This window comes from Vespula vulgaris, chromosome 3 (genome assembly GCF_905475345.1).
Source record: "Vespula vulgaris chromosome 3, iyVesVulg1.1, whole genome shotgun sequence".
Classification (NCBI taxonomy): domain Eukaryota; kingdom Metazoa; phylum Arthropoda; class Insecta; order Hymenoptera; family Vespidae; genus Vespula; species Vespula vulgaris.
Window position 1 is genome coordinate 8,349,191 of NC_066588.1, and position 22,431 is coordinate 8,371,621.

General features: G+C 28.6%; 3 protein-coding genes across 11 annotated transcripts; 1 reads left to right on the forward strand and 2 right to left on the reverse strand.

Moving 5' to 3' along the window:
* The first annotated feature begins 332 nt into the window (after positions 1-332).
* LOC127062779 (DNA topoisomerase I, mitochondrial) lies at positions 333-8,136 on the forward strand. The gene is made up of 12 exons (XM_050991506.1): positions 333-625; positions 938-983; positions 1,905-2,289; positions 2,375-2,697; positions 2,769-2,908; positions 2,981-3,187; positions 3,362-3,520; positions 3,606-3,697; positions 4,105-5,078; positions 5,164-5,614; positions 5,696-5,845; positions 5,929-8,136. Exons 1-12 carry the CDS (start codon positions 584-586, stop codon positions 6,029-6,031), a joined length of 3,072 nt encoding a protein of 1,023 aa, XP_050847463.1. The 5' UTR covers positions 333-583; the 3' UTR covers positions 6,032-8,136.
* Positions 8,137-9,724: 1,588 nt separating this feature from the next.
* Positions 9,725-19,917, reverse strand: LOC127062780 (eukaryotic translation initiation factor 4E-binding protein Mextli). Of its 8 annotated transcripts, none has more exons than XM_050991511.1 (11): positions 19,895-19,917; positions 15,052-15,170; positions 14,673-14,813; positions 14,248-14,417; positions 13,982-14,174; positions 13,503-13,574; positions 12,190-12,250; positions 11,811-12,102; positions 11,487-11,730; positions 11,269-11,390; positions 9,725-10,010 (listed from the first exon to the last, which is right to left on the reverse strand). In XM_050991511.1, exons 2-11 carry the CDS (start codon positions 15,158-15,160, stop codon positions 9,906-9,908), a joined length of 1,509 nt encoding a protein of 502 aa, XP_050847468.1. In that variant the 5' UTR covers positions 15,161-15,170; positions 19,895-19,917; the 3' UTR covers positions 9,725-9,905. The 8 variants fall into 8 exon arrangements, with proteins under 8 accessions (XP_050847468.1, XP_050847464.1, XP_050847465.1 ...); XM_050991507.1 differs by lacking the exon at positions 19,895-19,917 and adding an exon at positions 16,326-16,458; XM_050991508.1 differs by lacking the exon at positions 19,895-19,917 and adding an exon at positions 16,326-16,433 and having other exon boundaries at positions 15,052-15,184.
* On the reverse strand, positions 16,824-21,943 carry LOC127062783 (neuroguidin). 2 transcript variants are annotated; one of them, XM_050991516.1, is made up of 4 exons: positions 21,666-21,943; positions 20,501-21,038; positions 20,058-20,408; positions 16,824-19,974 (listed from the first exon to the last, which is right to left on the reverse strand). In XM_050991516.1, the coding sequence occupies exons 1-4, from the start codon at positions 21,672-21,674 to the stop codon at positions 19,949-19,951; spliced, it is 924 nt and encodes a 307-aa protein (XP_050847473.1). In that variant the 5' UTR covers positions 21,675-21,943; the 3' UTR covers positions 16,824-19,948. The 2 variants fall into 2 exon arrangements, with proteins under 2 accessions (XP_050847473.1, XP_050847474.1); XM_050991517.1 differs by lacking the exon at positions 21,666-21,943 and adding an exon at positions 21,229-21,646.
* Positions 21,944-22,431: the final 488 nt, after the last annotated feature.

Consider the following 22,431-nt stretch of genomic DNA (forward strand, 5'->3'; position numbering starts at 1 on the left):
ATGAAAATAATATTTCTGAAATATCTCTCCAATTCTTCCACATTATCATCCTCAAAATCCTTATTTAATACTAATCCTTTAGATACTTAAGATCGTAACGTTCGATAAAAGGAAATATTAAAGGAAATATTGAAAACAAGATTGGAAAGCAAAATCAGCGATAATGAAATGTAAATTATGAGCATGTAAAAAAATCTAACCTGATTCATCGAAAAACGAAGGAATAACCGTGTGAAAGAAGAAAATAAAGTATACGACGGAAGAAAAAGCGAGTGTGGCATACGTCCGATAGAAAGAAAAGTAATAAATAGGAGGGAGAGAGAATCATCGGATGGAGGGTCATACCGGGGATCGAAGGGGCGGAGTCAGGTAGGTGCATGCGCAATGACGCATTTTTGATACTTAACCGCCGTAGTGTCTTGCTCTTCTATACTAGTGAGGACTCTGTAGACAAAGTCACGCACGAAGCGTATAGTTGTAGCCGAGTCAGTACTCTGTGTGAGTGCGTTCCCGGTGCTCTTCTCCTTCTGTTAGCTCTCGCGCTGCCAGAGTCTATCAGCCGTAAGCTTCGATACGGCAAGAAATGGATCTCGAGCAGCCGATATCGGAAGCGAATTCCAATCTGGTAAGTTGTGATTTCATATATTCTAAAAAAATTACTTAAACGTACGTGCATTGTTTCTCAATTTGTCCTCGTTTAACGGGACTTTTCTCTTGGTAATACCTATCGAGGATGGACGCGGAATTTTTCTAAGTCCCAAAATGGCGTCTGCGACTAAGTCCAACTTTATCATGAGCGAGCGACTCGTCCAGACGTTAAGTCCAACGATAAGTTATGCATTTTCCTTAGGACTTTTATATTTTTTTCGAATGATCATCGTATATAATTTTGCTCGAATGGTTGAAAACAATTTTTTTTTTTTTTGTTTTCTTTCAGGAAAGACGGTCGAAGGAAAACAGTAGCGTTGTGGGTAATCATAATGGTGAGTTGATTTATTCGCAGCTGTAGTACGCGTATTCTCTTTCACGAGAGATCATGAAATTCAGCCGATTTAGGAGACAAACAGTCGAGTTCCGATGCGACGGGAAGCGAACGGAGCAACTTATCCTGCCAACGACCCAAGCGCTCGGACACGTGTTTCCACTCTGAGGAAGCCTTCGAAACTTACAATTTTTATATCGAAGATGTGAACTTCATTTTTTTTCCGTTTGTTTTCTTTTTCATTTTTCTTTCTCACATCACATTTTATTACCGTCGAGAGTAAAAACAGCTTTTTACACGTTTCCGAGCTTAACGAGTCGAGACAAGTTGTTTGTACTCTCTGAAAGAAATTGAGTATGATCGGAAATGAAAGTCTCGATCGCGTACGTACACGTATGGTGGTATATATTGCCAACATAGTTGGCTATATATAATAGGTGCTATGTAATATATTATCCGTAGAAAATTATTTATGTTCTATTTTATTACGAAGATAAATAAAATTAGATAGTTATGAGATAAAATGTTTAAAGTTTTGATGTATTACAAAATTTAAATGTATATTATATTAAATATTATTTTTTCTATGTCAATACATGCATATAAGTTGTTTTAGTTTTATAATGATGATCAGTAAGCTTACATTTATATTATACAAAAAGAAGGATTTAAATATAAAAAATAATTAAGTTATATAAATGATATAAGAAAGAAACTTATTTATATTGATTGAATGTGAATTTTATTTTATAGTAATGATGATTATTGTTTTTATATTTATAAAAGAGCAAATGCATTTTCCATGTAAATAGGTTATGTATATAACTTATATTTATTTCTGTTTATTTATATTTTTATATAATGATGTAAAGACTTAAATATAATCCAAGTACAACTTACAAAATTTATATTTTTTGTTTAGATGCTCATATGAATGGCATGTCTAATGGATTTGATAGAAAAAGGGAACATAAATCTGAACATAAAGATAAAGAAAAGGAGCGATCTCATAAATCAGAACATAGGGATAAAGACAGGAGTAAAGAAAAAGAAAAGAGTCACAAAAGTGATCACAGAGAGAAAGATAAAGATAGGCATAGACATAGTTCTAGTTCCTCCAAAGATAAGGAAAAGCATGATAGTAGTAGCAAGGATAAAGAAAGGGAGAAAAAAAGTGGTTCATCAACGAGCAAAGAAAAAGATCATAAGCATAGTGGGTCGTCATCCAATAAAGATAAAGAAAAAGACAGAAGTAAAGACAAGGATCATCATCATAAATCTAGTTCGAGTTCAAAAGAAAAAGACAGGTATTAAAAGAGAAGAAAGGAAAAATGTTTTTCATATATTTTAGGAAAAAAACATTATATATGTTTTTTTATAAATTTATTTCAGATATCATAATGTTTCCAAGGATAAAGAGAGTTCCAATAAAGATAAAGAAAGTTCAAGGAGCAAAGAGAAGGACAAACATAGGCATAATTCATTGAGTTCAAATTCTCGCGAAAAGGATAAAGATAGAGATTCTGCAAAGGATAAAGAAAAAGATAAGAAACATTCATCAGAAAAGGATAAAGAAAGACATTCCACTTCTCATTCTGGAGACAAAGAGAAACATCGTTCTTCTGATAGAGAAAAGGATAAACACAGTTCATCCACTAAGGATAAACATCGTCATGAAAAAGATAAAGATCGTCATAGGCACGAGAAAGAAAAATGTAGGTTATATTATGCTTTGAACAAATAATTGATTGTTTTCTCTATGTCTCTTATATTTTAAAATTTATAGCTAAACATCGAGAAGAAAGAGATAAAAAGGAGAAAGAAAAAGATGAAGTCAGAAATAAGGAAGATGTAGATGTAAAACCCAATCATCTTATAAATGAAAGTTTTTGTTATAATCATGATATAAAACCAGACATAAAAGAGGTAAAATAGAAATTGCTTTTTTTTTTTTTTTCTTTTTATATCTCATTAACATATTGTATCGATATATGTTAGGAACAAGTATCTCAAATGGAGCAAGATGAAGATGATGATGATAGTGGCGAGGAACCACATCTTTTTATTAAGGAAGAAGAAGATGAAGATGAACCAATTAAAGATGAAGCTAGTATGGATTCAACAGATGGGAATGATACAAGACTCTCAGACCTTCATAATACAACTCTTAAAACTGAAGAAGAATCTGAGGAAGATCTACCATTGGTAAACATATTATTCTTAATTTAAATACTAAAATATATATACATAAATGCATTTTGTTCAATTTATATGATAATATTTATAATAGATTTTATGTACTGTATAAAGAAATAGATTACTTATAACAATTTATTTTCTATAATACCAATAACATAAATATTATTAACTTGTGTATAGTTTGCAAGATCAAGATCAACACCAAATATTAAAAGAAAAATTGAATCAGATGATGAAGAAGAAGTTCCACTCTCTACCCGCAAAAAAGCTAAGAAAACTGGTTCAAAAATAAAAAAAAAGAAACGGAAACATGAAGACGAAGAATCTGAAGTAGAAGAGGTAGATTATTTGTTGATTTTTTTTCATAATATATACACACACATTATATATATATTTATATTACCAAATAAATATTATCTCATAGAAACCAAAGAAGAAAAGTAACAAACCTATAAAAGGCGAAACAACTAGTCCTAGAAAGAAGAAGCAAGAAGAAGAGCAAGATGTTTGGAAATGGTAAAATATGTGTTATATTTTTTCGAACTTGGCTTAGTTCTTGGTGTATGATCATGTGTTCACTTAACCTCTTTCTGTTGTATTTCCTTCGTGTATATTTAATCTCGCGCAATCAATTTTAGTGAATATGAAAATACTGATCTAACTGTTGATTTGAAATGAAACGATTTATACGTGCATTGACGCAATATTCAGTAAAAATTTTGTTTAATTATAGTCGTAATTACAAGAAATTTAAATGTTCTAATGTGCAACCTCTTTTAAGGTTATGTTTCTTATTTTGTTTTATTTATTGAAGCATAGATTTCTGTTTACATTATTATCTTGAATTATTAAAGAAATTACAATTATTTGAATTATTAATAACTTGTTTTAAATAACGAAATAATAATAAAATATTATTTTAGGTGGGAAGAAGAAAAGAAAAATGATGGAACAAAATGGACTTTTCTGGAACACAAAGGACCAGTTTTTGCACCTCCATATGAACCACTTCCTCCTAATGTTAAATTTTATTATAATAATAAAGAGATGAAATTAAGTGAAGGTGCAGAAGAAGTTGCAACATTTTATGCACGCATGTTGGATCATGATTATACAACCAAGGAAGCATTTAATAATAATTTCTTTCATGATTGGCGAGAAGTAATGACAGAATCTGAAAGAAATAAAATTGTTGATTTGAGCAAATGTAATTTTAAAGAATTGCATGCATATTTTGTTCAGAAAAGTGAAGAAAGAAAAGCAATGTCAAAAGAAGAAAAAAAGAAAATAAAAGAGCAAAATGAAGAAATTCAAAAAGAATATGGTTTCTGTATCATTGATGGACACAAAGAAAAAATAGGTAATTTTAAAATAGAACCTCCAGGACTTTTTAGAGGTCGGGGAGAACATCCAAAAATGGGAAAGTTAAAAAAGAGGGTTTTGCCTGAAGATGTTCTCATTAATTGTTCAAAGGATTCTAATATTCCGAAACCACCAGATGGCCATAAGTGGAAGGAAATAAGACACGATCCTAATGTAACTTGGTTAGCTTCTTGGACAGAAAATATTCAAGGACAAGTTAAGTACGTTATGCTTAATCCTTCAAGTAAGTTAAAAGGTGAAAAAGATTGGCAAAAATATGAAACTGCAAGAAAATTAGCAGCATCAATTGATAAAATTCGTGCTGAATATAGAGAAGACTGGAAAAGCAAAGAAATGCGAATTAGACAAAGAGCTGTAGCTTTATATTTTATTGATAAGTTAGCACTTAGAGCTGGTAATGAGAAAGATGAAGATCAAGCAGATACTGTAGGTTGTTGTTCTTTGCGTGTTGAGCATATCACATTGCATGAACAAAAAGATGGAAAAGAATATGTAGTTGTATTTGATTTCTTAGGTAAGAAAAATTGATAGGTTGAAAACATTAATGGTAATATGTAATATGTAATAATTCTATACTTCTTTTTTCCATTTTATTTTAGGTAAAGATTCTATAAGATATTATAATGAAGTGCCAGTAGAGAAACGTGTTTTCAAAAATCTACAACTATTCATGGAAAATAAATCTCCTAATGATGATTTATTTGACCGACTTAACACTACAGTCATGAATAAACATTTGAATGAATTAATGGAAGGTCTTACTGCTAAAGTATTTAGGACATACAATGCATCATGGACGTTGCAACAACAATTAGATAAGCTAACAAATCCTGATGACACAGAGGCAGAGAAAATCTTGGCATACAATAGAGCTAATAGAGCTGTTGCTATATTATGTAATCATCAACGTTCTGTGCCAAAAACGCATGCAAAATCTATGGAAAATTTAAAAGCAAAAATAGAGGCTAAAAAAGAAGCTATAACTGAAGCAGAATTACAAGTAAAAGATGCAAAACGTGATGCCAAACATGGCTCAATTAAAGAAAAAGTGTATGTAACATTTTATTTTTAATATTTTCCTTTATATATACATATTTAGGATGCATATTTAAGTGTTATTTGTCCTTATAGTGTTTATGAGAAGAAAAAGAAAACACTAGAACGTTTGAAGGAACAGCTGACGAAATTAGAGGTTCAAGCAACTGATAGAGAAGAAAATAAAGAGATTGCATTAGGAACCTCCAAACTTAATTATTTAGATCCAAGAATTTCTGTTGCATGGTAAATATTAGAATTTTATAATGGTATACAGTACACATTTCAGATAAAAAGATATTATTATAAAGTGATTGTTCTTCATTTAGGTGCAAGAAGCATAACGTCCCAATTGAAAAAATTTATAATAAAACTCAAAGGGATAAGTTCAGATGGGCGATAGACATGGCTGGACCAGACTATGTCTTTTAACCCCATAAAACACTGCTTTTATGTAACGACATATTTTTCGTTAAGAGTATTTAGTGAATTTCTGTTTTATTAGGGAAATACAAGAATGATATAATTTTTTGTATTTACATAAATAAATATAAGAACAGCTGGACACATTTTATATAGAATATTAAAATTGTAGTGAAGAGACTTGATATTCAGTATATAATTAATACTTAATAGCAGTATCAAATCGATCGCCTGGCAATCATGCATAAAAATTTTAGCGATCGTTGTATATCTGCGTATAACGTTCAATTAGTCTCGTAAATAATCAAGAAAAAATGAATAGTTTGATAAATAAAAAAGTAAGATATATTAGGTGACAATTTCTTATGCGTGTGAATTAGACAAATATCAAATTTGTGCGGAGTCTAAATTTAGAGGACATTTCGGACGCTTTTATAAGATAATCTTTTTTTAACCTCTAAGTTTAGATGAATATTTTATGTATGGGCTGTAGCACTGTAAATAGTATATTGTCGAAAATGTTGACAGCCACAATTAATTAAGTGCATCAAACTTATGTAAATGCAGCTATCAAATAGACAATTTATATTTCTTTTCTTCATTTGATTTTTTTGTACATATATAATGTCATTTCAAGTCATTAACATGTTCTTATTATGAATTAGAAAAGTAGACTTTAGTAGAACAAGCTAACTTTTTTGGTATAAATGACATCATTTAGAATGCAAAATTGCTCTGCAAACTCAATTTGCATATAATCCTTTAAAGGAATTATTGGTATGGCGATCTATTTAAATAAATTATCGCTTTTGCGATCTATGTTTTATAAAAAAGAAAAAAAGAAAAAAAACGTAGATTATCCTAAATGTGAACATAATGTATGCCTGTACGATTAATTTTTCACATCATTTGTATACGTGATATTATGCACAATGGTGACAATGATTCTAGAAAATACATTGACTGCAATGCATGAAAACATTATTTATACTTCATAGCCCATTGATAAAAATAAGTTTTACTATTTAACGTTGGAAGTGTTCTTTTCATGTGACCTAATGTAGTTAAGTGACATTGTGTATTTACATAAATGTAGCATATATGTGTCACTCATATTTTACAAGATTATATCGTAAAACGTCATGTTTTCATACTTATTTGTATTAAAAAAAAATTCCATAATTTAAACTTGATAGATGTTGATATCTGGATAACAGATAATGGGACTCAAGTAATGACGATTGTAAAAGACTTTCTTAATTTGTTTTGATGAAAAGAGCATCTTATTTAAACAGAGTTGATATAGGACTAATTATCTCAAAATATTTTTTTCTTTTTAAACAATTAAGCAAAGTTAGTTACTTATAATTTATCTAAGCAGCAGATTGCAATATACAAATGGTATTATATGGAATAAATGGAACAATTTTGCAAATTCCTATTTTAAAAAGTGTGGCAATGTGTCAATATATATCTTAAACATATAGGAAATATTTTCTCAATTTAAGTAACTATGTATTAGCAATTCTGACTCTGCAGAACTGCCAATTTATTTGTTATTAATTATGTATTAATTAGTCTGTTAAGTCATACATAACAGTTTCTCGAAATACATGTACATTCTATTGTTACTTCTTATATTTAATCATTATATTTAATCATTAATTGCACACATAGATAGTAATCGTTTATACGTTATTTCGTATTTAATGTCATCAAGTATAAGGATTCTTTTTAATATAATATTATTAAATAGAGAGAGGGACTGCTTATGTACACTTCAGACTAAAATATTTCTTTAGATTAATTTGTATATGGATATAGATAATATTACATTACTTAATCATAGATGTTGGAAAAATATTGCAATATAGGAGAACACTGTCAGGACAAATTATAAAATGCAATCAGTGTATAGATTTCCGATTCTATGTACACAATAATATATAATATAAAATTTTTAACTTTTACAAAACATAAGAATATAATTGACGTTCAAAATACAGCCGAGCCTGCACAAATTAAAAGTGTAGGTCTTGAATGTACATCTTTGAACATTATCAATCATTTCTGTACAATACTGAACTAATAAAAAACTACAGTATTGAAAGAAACAGGTTGTATTCATTAAATTCATTCAATATAATAAACGGAAAAAATACATGATACTAAGCAATATAAATCCATATGTACTATTATATTGTCATATTCGCAGATAATAATATAGAAAATTTTTAATATTTATCTGTAACAGAAATCAGTAAAAATATGTATTATCTCTTATTTTATTATTTCATTATTAAATGTCAAAGTATAATTAAATACTAATGATGTAGCTAAGATTTGTAAAATTAAATTAACATGTCTTACTATATTCCTTTATAATAATTTATTTAAAATAAGTGCATCAAGTTTATAATAAATATTAAATAGTGTAAAAACTTATAAACAAAGCATTATAATTACTATGCAGCATGATTACATTGCGTACTATAAAGGTACGATAAATGGTACTCATTTATCTCGCTATATATTATATATTTACTATATTTATAAAAGAGAGATAATTTTCATTCTCTGGTAACATCGTAATATTAATACTAATTTTTAAGGATTACTTCAGATACATTGAAATATTTTAGTACGTTGACATAATCAGTACTGCAAGTACAATTAGCATTTTAGTTTATAAAATGTAAAATCTGTATAATGACTATAAACATTTTGGTTGATGTGTCAGAGCAGAATAATTACTATATCAATAAATTCTGTTTCTACGTATTTTTCATTATACATGATAAATAGACTAGACTATGATAAATCACTATTCTGTATGATCATCTTTTCTTTGCATAGCAAGAAAATATGTATTCACAGAAACAAAGATATTTCTACTTTCTATTCACAGACAAATTGCAACAATGCAGATTTTGATTTGTTTATCTAAAGAAGATTTACACGATATAATTTGTATACATATTCTGCTGATACAAGAACAGTTGCAAATATGATCTCAGTTAATAGTACAAAATTGATGTGTAAATCATATAATGTCATCATTGTAATTAACGAACTACTACTATATTGTCAATAAACAAGATAAAAATAGTAAGAAAAGAAATAACATAAACACACAAAGTATTGCCATTTCTCATTATTGTACACAAAATTTCGTTAGATTATATTGATTTACATATAAAAAATTTCTGTTTTTAATATATTTTGTTTATATTAAACAAATATCATAGTGATTTAATGATGCAGCAATACTCGTGTTAACAAGCTTTAATGATGCAAGAATTACACAACAAAGAATATAGAAACAATCACGTGATATATATTTGTAATTGAAAACTATTTTTAATATCTTTTGTATTTAATTTTCCATTGTAATTAGTTTGACATGGTCCCAGCCAGTCCACATTAATAGCTTTTTTTAATAGTATTACTAACAGATGACAATTCAAGTTAGATTTGATATTTATTACAAATCTAAATTGTGTCATATTAATTATGACCAACTAATTGTGAATTTTTATTATTTATAGAACTTTGCATTGTTCTGATACATCTGTACCAAGCATAAATGCTTTGTAAGATTCAAAATTGCATTTGTATATAAGAAGATCATACTATTAGTATAATTACATCTACGTGATTTCATTGTAATGAAATGTTGAATAATGAAAATTTTCTGCAAAATTTCCATAAAATCACAATACATATTTTAGTACAATTGCAAAAGTACATGTATCTGACAGTTGTTTTTTGTTACTGCCATCATATAAATTATCACAATGCATTCGCAAGAAGGCACGAGATAAATTGGAAGATTTTGTTTCTCTATGTGCAATGTATATAAGCATGATTTGAAAATATAATCTCACTCAGGATCTGTTTCTCCTTCACCAGCAGGTAATATTGCAATGACACCAGCTGCTGCTACTTTTGCTTTGTATGTCTCCGGTTCGAACCAGCGAATCGGTGCCTGTGAAGGTTACATAAATCAATATAAAATTATTACTATATTTAAAAACCATTGTAGGACAAAAAAAATATGTTCTTACCTGTAAATGATACTAAAAGCAGCATGCTTTAAATTTACTAAATGTTATGCTGCCAATGCAAGTATGATCATGCTATTTCAAGAACTTATTCAGAACATTTTTGTATTATAATTATGTTTTTAATTTGTATATATATGTATAGTTTAAACGGTATAGAGAGTTCTAAATATATTATAATTAAAAAATGAAGTGAATCAATATTTTTTCACTTCATTTTTATTCATAAATTATGAAACAATGATATAATTTTATTACAAATACATAATATATATTTTGTTATTGTCATAAAATTATTATACTTTAAAGTTTAATTTATTATTATGGAAATTTTAGGTTTTATATAATATTACACACATTATTAATTTCGTTTTTAATATCTTTCTTACTGGATACAAGCATTTACTTTTATTATAAACATTAAAAAATCTTCAAGCAATAATTATAATAAGAAACAACAAAATTTTATAATCTCAGTAAATAATATTCATCATAGAATACAAGATAAAAAACAGAAATGTAAAGTATTTACTGTTTTATAATCAGTCTTAATTTAGCCACAGAAGTTTATTATAACTTACGTCAAATCTAGCTTAATATTTATTTACTAAATTGAGTAATACCTGCAGCAATTTTATGATGATTTCTTATCGACATTACACAACCAAGCATCAAATAGAGATACTATGAGATATAACAAAAGTATAAATTTGAGTATTAATAACATAATAAAATAATATTAATGTTAACATGTTAAATTCAATAATAGTATTTTAAAAGCAAAAAGCTCATTAACAATGATATTAATCAAATAAAGTTAACAAGAACAATATTTTGAATTACTTTACTTTTATGAAAAATGACTTAAATATGATACTTTGGCAATTATTTTCATGGTAATATAAGGAATCTATTTAAGTATCTAATGTATTACACATTATGTAATAATATATAATATATGATATAACGTATATTACATATTATTCTACATATAGAATGTGCATCAAAACATAACACAAAAGTGTCGATCTCGTCTTATTGTTAATTTCACTTTCTTGTTATAGAAAAAATAATCTATGCATAAAGAGTATTGATATATTAAATATTAGTCATCTTGCAAGCAAGATTAGCATTAAAAATGGTGCACATTAGATGATTAGCATTACTATCACAGACGTCTACCTTACGAACAATATTCGGGCATTCCTTTTGTATACGAGCCCAATCTGCAGGAGGCCGTTTTGCATAAGGGCCTGTGGAACATAGCAGCAGGAACTCATAAGTGAGTTCTCTGATTTCTGGATCTGAAATTTTTTTTCAAATCATTTGATTATAACAACTTTTTTTTTTTAAATATTAAACATGGATTATTTAAACAGTTTTAAACTCTAATTAAATACCTTGATCAGACGATTGAAGTTCTGTAGCAAGATGTGATTTATATGTTTCTTCACTTTCTGAAGTAGCTGCACTATCCATACTTAATTCTCGTCCTAATGAAACGGTATTACTTGGAGTTAATGGTGTTTGTGATAAATTGTTATCAGATGAAACAGGTTTTTCATCAAAAGTAAAATATTCTATTCCACTTCCAAATTGCTCAGAATCTCCTAAGAAATATTCATCCAGTACTAACTTTGCAGTCTGAGAAAAGTAAAAAAATACAATATTAAGTATACACAAAAAAGTGTATAAAATACAAATATTATAATAAAAATTCGTACCCTAACAAGATCCAAATTTGTTCCTGTAATCTTAAGGGATTGATTATCGACTGTAACTGTATATTTATATTCGCCAATACTGGCGTCGTTGGTGGAGAAGCTATGAAGGAGTGAACTTCTCAAACGAGAATTCTGTTGTTGGTGTTGTTGCAATCGATTACTTTCTTCAGATGCACTACTATTTAAAGAAGAACTTGAACCTCCTATACCTCCTTTTTCTCCTCCACCTTGCTCCAACCGTACCGGGGATGCATTTCGTTGAATCGTATCCTTTATTAAATCCTTCGCATAACTAGTATAAATTAGCATTATTTAAAAAAGTGTATTAAAAATAATAATTATTTGCATGAATTTTTATAAGTGAAATATATGAACTTACTGTATCTTGTCCTCGGAAGTACCAGTTATTTGGACAAGTCGTTCTTTAGCCCCAGGGTTTACTAAAAAAAAATTTAACTCATTATTATACACATTGTAATTACTAGACTTGGGTACGAGTTTTATTCTATTAATTAAAAACTTTTGTTTTATACTTATACAAGATTGTTAATTACAAGATGGTAACATTTTAAATGCTACAACATATCATATAACTCCAATCAAAAATACAATTAATTATTGGTGTTAAATATTGTTTTAACAATTTCTCTCAGATATATAATAAATACAATGTCATTACAGATTTGTAATTAAATTTGTTGAAATGAATACAATGTGCTACGATCTATAGGTATTATATAACTGGTGCTATTGTCAAAATTTTTAATATTTCAGATAGTAATATAACATTTTTAAATCATTCTTGTGATGGTAATTATATTGCTATGTATGTAACTTTGTTGACAAATTATTATTTCCAGCTTTTACTAATAATATATGTATTTCACAATGATTATAACTCTGATTAATCATTATTCAAAAAGCTGCAGGCACAATGCATGACAGTTATATATTGCATCATTGAACATACAGTGGCACATGCCATGATGATTTGAAGAATAAAGAAATAGTAACAGATTAAGCTTCTGCAGAATGTGTTCAAATTTTCTATATACCTTATATCTGTGACCTTCAGATAACCTTATGTTTTTGACCTTCAAATCAATATATCAATGATTTGAACATCTTGATATCCAAGTCTTGAATGTTGTAATGTAATTAATACTTGGTAGCAACTCACTTGGTAGCGTGCTTGAAATTAATAATTATATTACAGAAAAATAATTTATATACATATATACCTAAGATGATCACATCAAAGATAAAAAATCATTTTATATAACTTTGTAGTAAATCTAGAATAAAATTTATATTATATAAATGGTAAATAAAAGCAATCAAAACTTTGACATTTTTAGATTAAAACATACATTATGTAGTTATGTGGAATGTCTGATATTATCAGAAATCTATATATCTGTTTCATAAAACTATTTGCAAAATTGCAATTGTTCTTAGTAAATGATGCATGTAGTATGCTTGCAATTAAAGATAAATTAGTAATTATCAAACTGCTTGTAAGACATTAGGATTGAATTATTCATAATTGCAATCTAAATACATGTGATTAAACTCACAAATGTTAGAATATTAGGATATGGTAAGGAATTAGGTGTCATCTGATTCATCAAGTATTATTTTTATGATGCACGAGCACAATGCTGATAAGCCAATCGCAGATCATTGCTTTACCTCGCTGGAAGGAGATGATCGTCTGGCTCAGTTCTTCAATCATGTGAACACGACGCCCTTTTATTCCCATCACTGTATTTTTACGTACATAGTTTAAAAATGGATGGAAAAACATAAACTGCACGAAATTAATTTAAATTGCAACTACATTAAAAATTGAATTTGAAAAATTGTAGTCAAAAATTATAATAAAATAACCAAAGTATATAACAAGTAATACTTAAACTAAACTAGAATGGATATTACTTGTTTAAACTAAAAATAGAAAAGAAAATTCCTAAAAAAAGGCCTTTTTCTTAATAGAGCTAACATGATCTCTTCATATAGTACTAGCACAAAGTCATATTACCTTATAATTGATATAATATTATGTGATAAATCATAATTTTGATGTTTTGAATAAAACTTAATCAGTTTCATACCATTTTTTAATTTTGATATATAATTATGAATATTAGAAAAGCATGAACTTTATTTACCTTTACCAGAATCACTGTTGCGTATAACAACTTCATCCTTGCAATAATTTTTACCAGGAATCCGAGTAGGTTTTGCAAATTTGCCACTATTTTTTATTACTTCACCAGGACCCAGGATAGAAGTAGCAGTAGGTGAAACTACTGTCAAAGGTGAAGCCAATGGATTCACAAGTGTTTCTAGAGTTCCTTCTGTCTGTAAATATAATTTCAATTTATAAATATGAAATTAGAATATAATTAAAAAATAGCAAAAATAATTCAAGTACATTATCAAGGTGCGATAATTTATGAGTGTAATATACATCCATAGAGTCTGTGTGACGCCATTGTTTAGCTCTTAATTCTATAAGTTCCAGCAAATGAACCCTAGTCGTCAGATCTAGTCTCTCGTCTTGACTTCCATTCCTTATTGCAACAAAAGCTCTGTCCAGCTGATCTAAATATTACAAGCATTAAAAATAGAAATTATGTAAAGAAATAATGGGAACTTAGATATATAGTCCAATCTTTAAACACAAAAAATATTTAATACAAATTATAAATATACTATCTATTTTTAAATTAATTCAATAATAATACTTAAAAATAAAGATTTTCTCTTTTTCTCTTTTCAATTTCTTTTTAATTTTCTATTATAAAGTATTAAAAAAAAAAGGAAAGTAAAAGTAAAATTTAAATAAAAAAACTATACCTTTGTAAATAGCTTCTAGCTGATGTGCATAAAGTTTGAGATGATTACACATTGTAATCACATTCATTTGTAGCGTTTGGTCATGGAAGCCATTAGTTAATTGCATCGTAACATTGTCGATTAAGGACACTATGTCCTCCACTATTAAAAAAATATATAGTTTCTTATAATAAACAATAAAAATTACAAAATGTTCATATACATAATACTTGTGTATTTATCATATGAATGTTTTTTATATAAAAATAAAACTATAATTATATATTTATATAGTATATAAAATAAAACATTATTAGATTGGAATTAAATTTCAAATATTATATACGTATATAAAAAAAAGCTTTGGTATTTTAATAAAAATAAAAAGTATAGAGTATACCTGTCGTGATCCGTCCATCGACGGTCGTATGGCGCTGATTAAGTTTGAGTGGCCGAGGTTTTTCGATTTTCTTAATTGTTCGTGCCCTATTCAGTTGTGTCGTGGCCATTGTTTATTACCTTCAAATAATTAACTGTTAATTTAAATTAAATGATATATTCGAAGGCACATTGAGAATGTCAAAGAGTCAACAAATAAACAAAAAAATCTGTGAACTTTTTGTTTCCTTTTTTTTTTTATTTACTTTGCGAATGAATTCAAAAACACTCGTAAAAACTTAATAAAATTTCTATCGGTTTGTAAAGAAATCAATTGTACAAGTTTTATTTTATTTATTGTCAATTATTTTATATTACGAGAGAAAAGGAGTAAAATAAAAAGAGAAATTGTCGAGAAAAGGAAAAATAAATTACACGATCGTTTTTATGCGAAGGCGGCATTTGTGATCTAGTCTTCGTAGTCGACTCTAGACGACGCACTTCTGCGTCGCGCGCGATTTAAAAATAACCGTGAAAAAGAGGAACGCAAGAACGCTTTTGGTTTTAGGAATTAACGATTACGCATGGGAGAAAGAAAGAAACATTCGCTGAATATGATAATTTTGATTGTTGCTTGTATGCTCTCGATAATTATGATATAATATCGATAAAATGTACTCTTTTATGAAGATAGGGTAAGTCGTTGAGGTATACGTAACGATAAAAATAATTTATGCTACAACCATATGTGTGTGAGGCCATGACATGCAGAAGGAAAGAAAGAGAGCGATGCACACGAGAGAGAGGGAAAGCATGCACGATGTAGCAGAAGGGAGAGAGAGAGAGAGAAAGAGAGAGAGAGAGAGAGAGAGAGAGAGAGAGAGAGAGAGAGAGAGAGAGAGAGAGAGAGAACATAGAATCGTGGGGGCGAACCATTAAGATTAAGAGTGAGAAGGGGTAGAGAGTCGACAAAGGAGATAGGAAAGAAAGAGAAAGAAAGAGTTAGTGAGAAGAGAGATAGAGAGAGGGAGGGGAGAGAGAAAACTTCACCCTTATTTTACAATTATATGAACGTAACTAGATCTACTTAAATTATTTAAAAATAATATAACCTTTTTGGATATATTTAAGAATGAACGAAATGTGTCGAGTTGGGAGAAGGAATTTCAGCTATGTGTCAAATTGAAAGAGAGGAATAACATTTGACATTTGAAGAGGAATAAATTGTTCTTTAAATATACAACAAACATTGTTAAACTTCACAAGCTTCACACTTTTTAATCGTAAATCACCTACCACCTTTTCTCTCGTGCCACGGATCAACGACGGGCAAATCGTATGTTCGTAGAAATCGGTAAGACGTGTCGTCGACATCCACCGAAAAAGTTAGTGCCAACTGGTGAAGGCTTACCAATATAATACAGAAAACTTACCGGATAAATTAACGTACAAGAATAAAATATTAATACTTTCGTAGTCTCTTATTTTTGACGTAGAATTTTAGTACGTTAAAGAAATGTATACAAAATTAAAGTATAATAATAACGATTTATAAATAGCGTTAATACTATATATAATTTGTATTTTATAATATATTGATGTCAACACGTCAAAACATTCTTATGACATTTAGTAATATAATATTATATTAATTGTGGCAAATTATATGTTTACTTGTCCTATTAAAAAAATAGTAGATATTTTAATAGATTAAAATCTTTTGAATTTATGTAAATGCATATGAATCAAGATATTTTTTCTAATAAAAGGTAATTGTATATAAAATGCGCAGTATGACATTGAAAACATTTTATTCAGTCTGTAAGAAGCATTCTACATGATGATCGTAATAATACGAACAGTAATAAAAAAGAAAAATAATAATAATAATGAAAACGATGATAACGATGATATTGATGTTGATAAAAATGTAATAATAATTATAATAATGATACTGATGCCAATGATAATGGCGATGATTTATGATTTGATTTGACTATCGCGCGATGATGGCGACGACGGGATGACAATGACGATGATGACAATGTGATGACGATGATGATGACGACGACAACGACGACGACGTTGATGACGATGACGATGACGATGACGATGACGATGACGATGACGATGAAGGTGACGATGTTGATGCTGATGCTGATGACGATGACGATGACAATGATAAATTACTATTATTATCAAACGATAATAATAGTAATAATATTATTATTAGTAGTAGAAGTAGTAATAGTAGTAATAGTAGTTGCAGTAATAGTAGTAATGATAGTATTAATCCATAATAATAATTCATTCATAATAACCATTTGTAATATACAGGTAAACTCTCTTACATGTTGAATTTTCATAATACATAAATTATAGAAAATTTACCAATAAATGAAACATTATATTTTCTCAGACTATGAATGTAGTCAATAAATTATTCCTATCTTGACTCTGCTGCAAAGATATTTTGTTTCTTTTGTATTCGGCAGCATTGTTGGATTTGAAGAACTACTTTAAAATCACTGTTTACAGTAACGTTTACATTCCTTAAGTCTTTCTGTACATAGATCAATCATATCTATCTACTATGTAGATACAAGAACATATGAAAAGAATTCAATTTTAAGTAGAATAAACTTTATATATTTTTTAAATATAATACAACAAGCTGAAGAATTCTACTAAAAAAATCTCAGTATCAGTAAATATCTAAATAATAAAAAATGACATAGTGATGTAAACGAAACTGTTACAGTTTCATTACTGTAACTCCATATTTCTATTGATTTGAGGTAGTGTATTCAATATAATCCTATTATCTTGCTGCTATATGTTGTGTGCGGATATGTGTCTCATATGAATATCTTTTTTACACCCATACTCTCTTACTACAAGCCCAAAACATTGACGATTATATTGCTAGTATTTAAAAAAAATTTATTGAATTTATACTATTCTACAAGTTTCCCAGTTCATATTATTATTGTAAATAATATTTCTTTCGGCGTAAATATATATATATATAGTTCGTGGTGATATGAAAATAGTTGATTGATTGAAACAGACTGTGTATACTATAAATTTGTTCTGGGCTCATAGATCTCTTAGTTGTAAGGGTGCTTAGAAAATTATCGTCTATGCATGGAGTATGAAAAATCCAAATCACGGACAAATCTTGAAACTAATTGCGTTTATACTTTTGTTTCCTTAAAATGTAGAGCAACATTATACATACACTTGCAATCATTCATGCTCACACGCAAGTGTTATAACACAAATTATCTCAAAATTTTTCCGCTATTCGGTATTTCAACTTCATTACCAAATACGACAAGGCTGCTGACATTAGGCTTGCTAGCACTTGTAAATAATGCCCAGCAATTGTGCTATTTTGTTAGTTTTTTTTTACATATTATTTCATGAATAATTTATCACATTTTAATCATTTTCACAGATTAGAAAAGAGGAGGCACATGTAACATCATGCCTTACCAAGATAGCTCAATCTATGAACACTTCTGTAAAAAATATAACATCTATGGATGGTTGAGCTCTTGGTCAGCATATAGCGAATTAACACTCTCAAAGGTAATGCGGATCACTTCTGCAGGAACGAGCAATGGACACTCATACCCAAGCGTGAACTGTGTTAGAAATCTACACAATATTGCATTTCTTTTATTTTAAAGGAGGTAGTTCTCCTTTAATATGAAAAAGTCACCCTGTAATCTCATTTAGTAATATTTAAAAAATGGAACCTATTCAAGCGCAAGAGCTAAATATATCCCGCGATTTGATTGTACAGGTCTTATTCACTATTGCAGAAGTGATTTTCGCTCTAGTCTTCCTTTATTAGTTTGTACTTCGACGTAACATGTTCCCCCTCCTTAAAAACTAAATACTGCAAACTTAAACAATACTACAGAAATTTACCATATCAATTTTGAATTTTGACACGATTACGTTATCCTTATATTATATTTAATATAAGTTTAACCACTTAATGAAATTAATTTTTAGTTAAAATAACAATTACAATGTATAAATACATTGCTAAAAGAAACTTAACATAAAATATGATTCACATCAAGATGTAATAGCCTCAACAGTTCACCAGGGGAAAAACACAAACGAAACATACATTTAATAGTTAAACTAGTAACTACTTTACTACACTAGACAGCGAGAAAATCCTAAGACATGCGATATCATACAATGAATCATTATTCGTAGAAGTTGCAAAATTTTTGCAGTTCCTAAACAGTATTCTTCCTTGTTAAACACGAATTTCGTAACTTTGCACTGAATGTCTTGTGATTTTTACGCTTTTGTAACAATTAATTCAATATCATTCCTCCTGCTATGTTATTGATTCCATTATTTATAGCTGGAGAATATCTCAAAATAAAGCAGACCCATTGCCTACTTTCAACTTTTATGCTTAACTTACAATTTTAGATCTTGGAGCCGAAATCCATTAGTCTCTTAACCATATACATGATGAGAATCTTTGTTTTATTAAATTAAGCTCGTATGTATCTCACATATATTATTGGAACTGTGTTTCCTCTCATACCAATATACTATTTCTTCTTTTTGATGGAATATTTCAACTCCACAGATAAAAATTGATTTCATACAACAGTTAAAGGTTAAAATCAGTATTAACTATAAGTATTAATTACACGACCATTAGTATGTCTTATACAGTAATAAATTACCATCGTGCTATTTTACTTCACCATCGATGGTAGTCTTTCATTACTAGATGTTATGAATTATAGCATTATTTAGTAAACGAGTATTAGTTGCATCTGCTGTTGTCAAGAAGAAGTTAAGTAAATTTTGTTGCACGTTACCTTAATAATTAATGCTGTATGAAACTCTGCTCTATAAGTTACTATAAAGCTGATTTAGTGGTGCCGTTTTTTCTTAAAACCTATAAATACATAACAATATAATTTCTATGTTAAAAGATGTACACTTATAATTAATAATAAAGCATAAAAAAAGATTTTTTACTTCTTTTAGCTTTTCCCTTTTTCTGAGTTTTTCTTGTTTTAGTTGGTACAGATGAAGTCTCTCCAAAACTAGTAATTTCATCACCAAGAGTACCAAGAGTTGTTATCTGACGGCGTCTATGTTTTTCTTGTTTCGTAACAGGTAAACGTGTCATGTAGTTCTCCTCGTATTCGATCTTTCGCTTGTTCTCACGCCCCAAACTAGCTTGTTTTTCAATTAAGCCTTGTGCATCCTCTATTGGTGCATCTAGGTATTCTTCTTTCAATTCCCTTAATACCGCACCTGAGACTGCACGTCTGCGGGCTCTTTCACCAGCTTTACGCATTTTCTCTGCTGCTGTTTCATCTCCGTCTATAAAATGATGACAGATAAATGATTGATTTTATATTACAGAAGAAATTAAGGAAAAAAGTACTACTTTATTAATGGCTATTATTACAAACCATAGTGAACGGCAGCAAGTTTTGGTGGCACATAGATATTTGATTTCCTGGTTTGAGACGATTTAAAACCATCTTCATCGCCGTCTTGATCACTATCAGACTCTTCATCGAAACTATCAATTTTAGCAATTATTGCATCAGGATTTGCTTTAAAGTTAATGGGATCATTACTGTTAGTGGTACCAGTTACTGCAGTCTTAACAAGTTTATCTATTTGATATTTTAGCTTGTGATCTATTGGTCGGATTTTTTCTAGGACTGTCCTGATTTCAATAAGGCGATCAATAGAGGGGTCACCTTCGATACGTTCACCTGAACATTTTCTTAAAACTACGTAAGTTAAATTAATAAGATAGGAAAGTAACATATGATATTTCATTTCTAAGAAACTAAGACCCTTGTCCGTAGAAATTTCTCCATTTTTTACACGAACCAACATATTATCTACAAGTTGGTTTACTTGTAGGACATTAGCATTCATTTCCCCAAGCAGGCGAAACGCCTGTGGGAGATCCCTTTGTTCCATTTCATCGATTGCCTACAAATACAATTTATTACATTCAATAATTAAATTAACGCTGACATTTAATAAATATTATAAAAATTATCAAAAAAAGAATACATTAAAAAACGATATTAAAAATAACTTTGCTCATTATGTTTTTATATTATTAACAAAAAAAAATTGTGTTGCAATATATATGTATATCTTGTTATGGGAAACATACTTTCATATCTCACATATGTTTGTTTACACTTTAATAAATATTTTTTCGCTTTTAGAACACACCACGCGTTATGTTAAAGATAATCAAGATTGAAAAATTTAATTTCACTGTATGTTTATTTCAATATTCACTATATCCCATTTAAAAAATGAAAACCGCGCAAAATTTCATTCAGGAAATTATGATGTACACTATGTTTAAAGACAATCTAACAGAAATATTAAAGTAAACACTTAGTTTTTAGAAAAATGTCTGCCTTGCGAATATATGGGAAAAAAGCGCAATAATCTGCTGCCATCTTTCCTATTTACTAATGGATGACAGCGGAAAAAAAAAAACAATAAAGAATTCCCAATAGAACTGACAGAAAAATGCATTCATTTAGGAATAAGAAATAAAAATTCATCAATGTAATTTGTTCAAAAGTTTGCACTTACTTGTACCATTGTTCTGCAATAAAAATTAAACGAATAAATGCATATCTAAACAACGTAACTTGTAATTAAACGAGTCCCCACGTGGGACGTTATTTTACTTTTCCTGGGTATATTTTTTCTCTTGGAAAAGCCTGGTCAAAACACCAACTGTTGTGTAATTAATCGTATAAATATTTCTTTTAATAAACGTAAGCTCTTATCGAACATAGCATCATTATTCTAAAATACGAATTTATACCATACATATCAACAAAATGTTTTATCTACTTAAATAATAAAGTGTCTTCACGATGAATCTACTTCCTTTATATAAGGGTATTAAAAAAATGCGGGAATTTCAATCTAGACGTTTATAAAATTTTTTTCATATAGTTATAGTAAATTGTTAAATAATGCACGAATAAAGTATGATCTTCATAGCTAAAATTTTAAAAAACATACAAGAAGATCTTGGTATAGATAAGTGTAATGAATACAAAAATGGAATACACGATAATGAAGCAATGTTAATAGAAATACAAATATATAATAATATCTATGATAAAGGATGATTTTTATTTTGATTCTTATTTTCGTAGTTAGATGTTTTCTTATATTTATATCGAATTTTAGACATGAGTCTTGGAACGATCTCTAAAATACTTATATACATTGATAAAAATCGTAGATCTTCCTAATATTAGTATTACCGTACAACGCACTTCTGTTGATCTTGGCAATACTGCAATCTGCAATATACTAAAGGTTAGGAAAGTAACAAATTCTA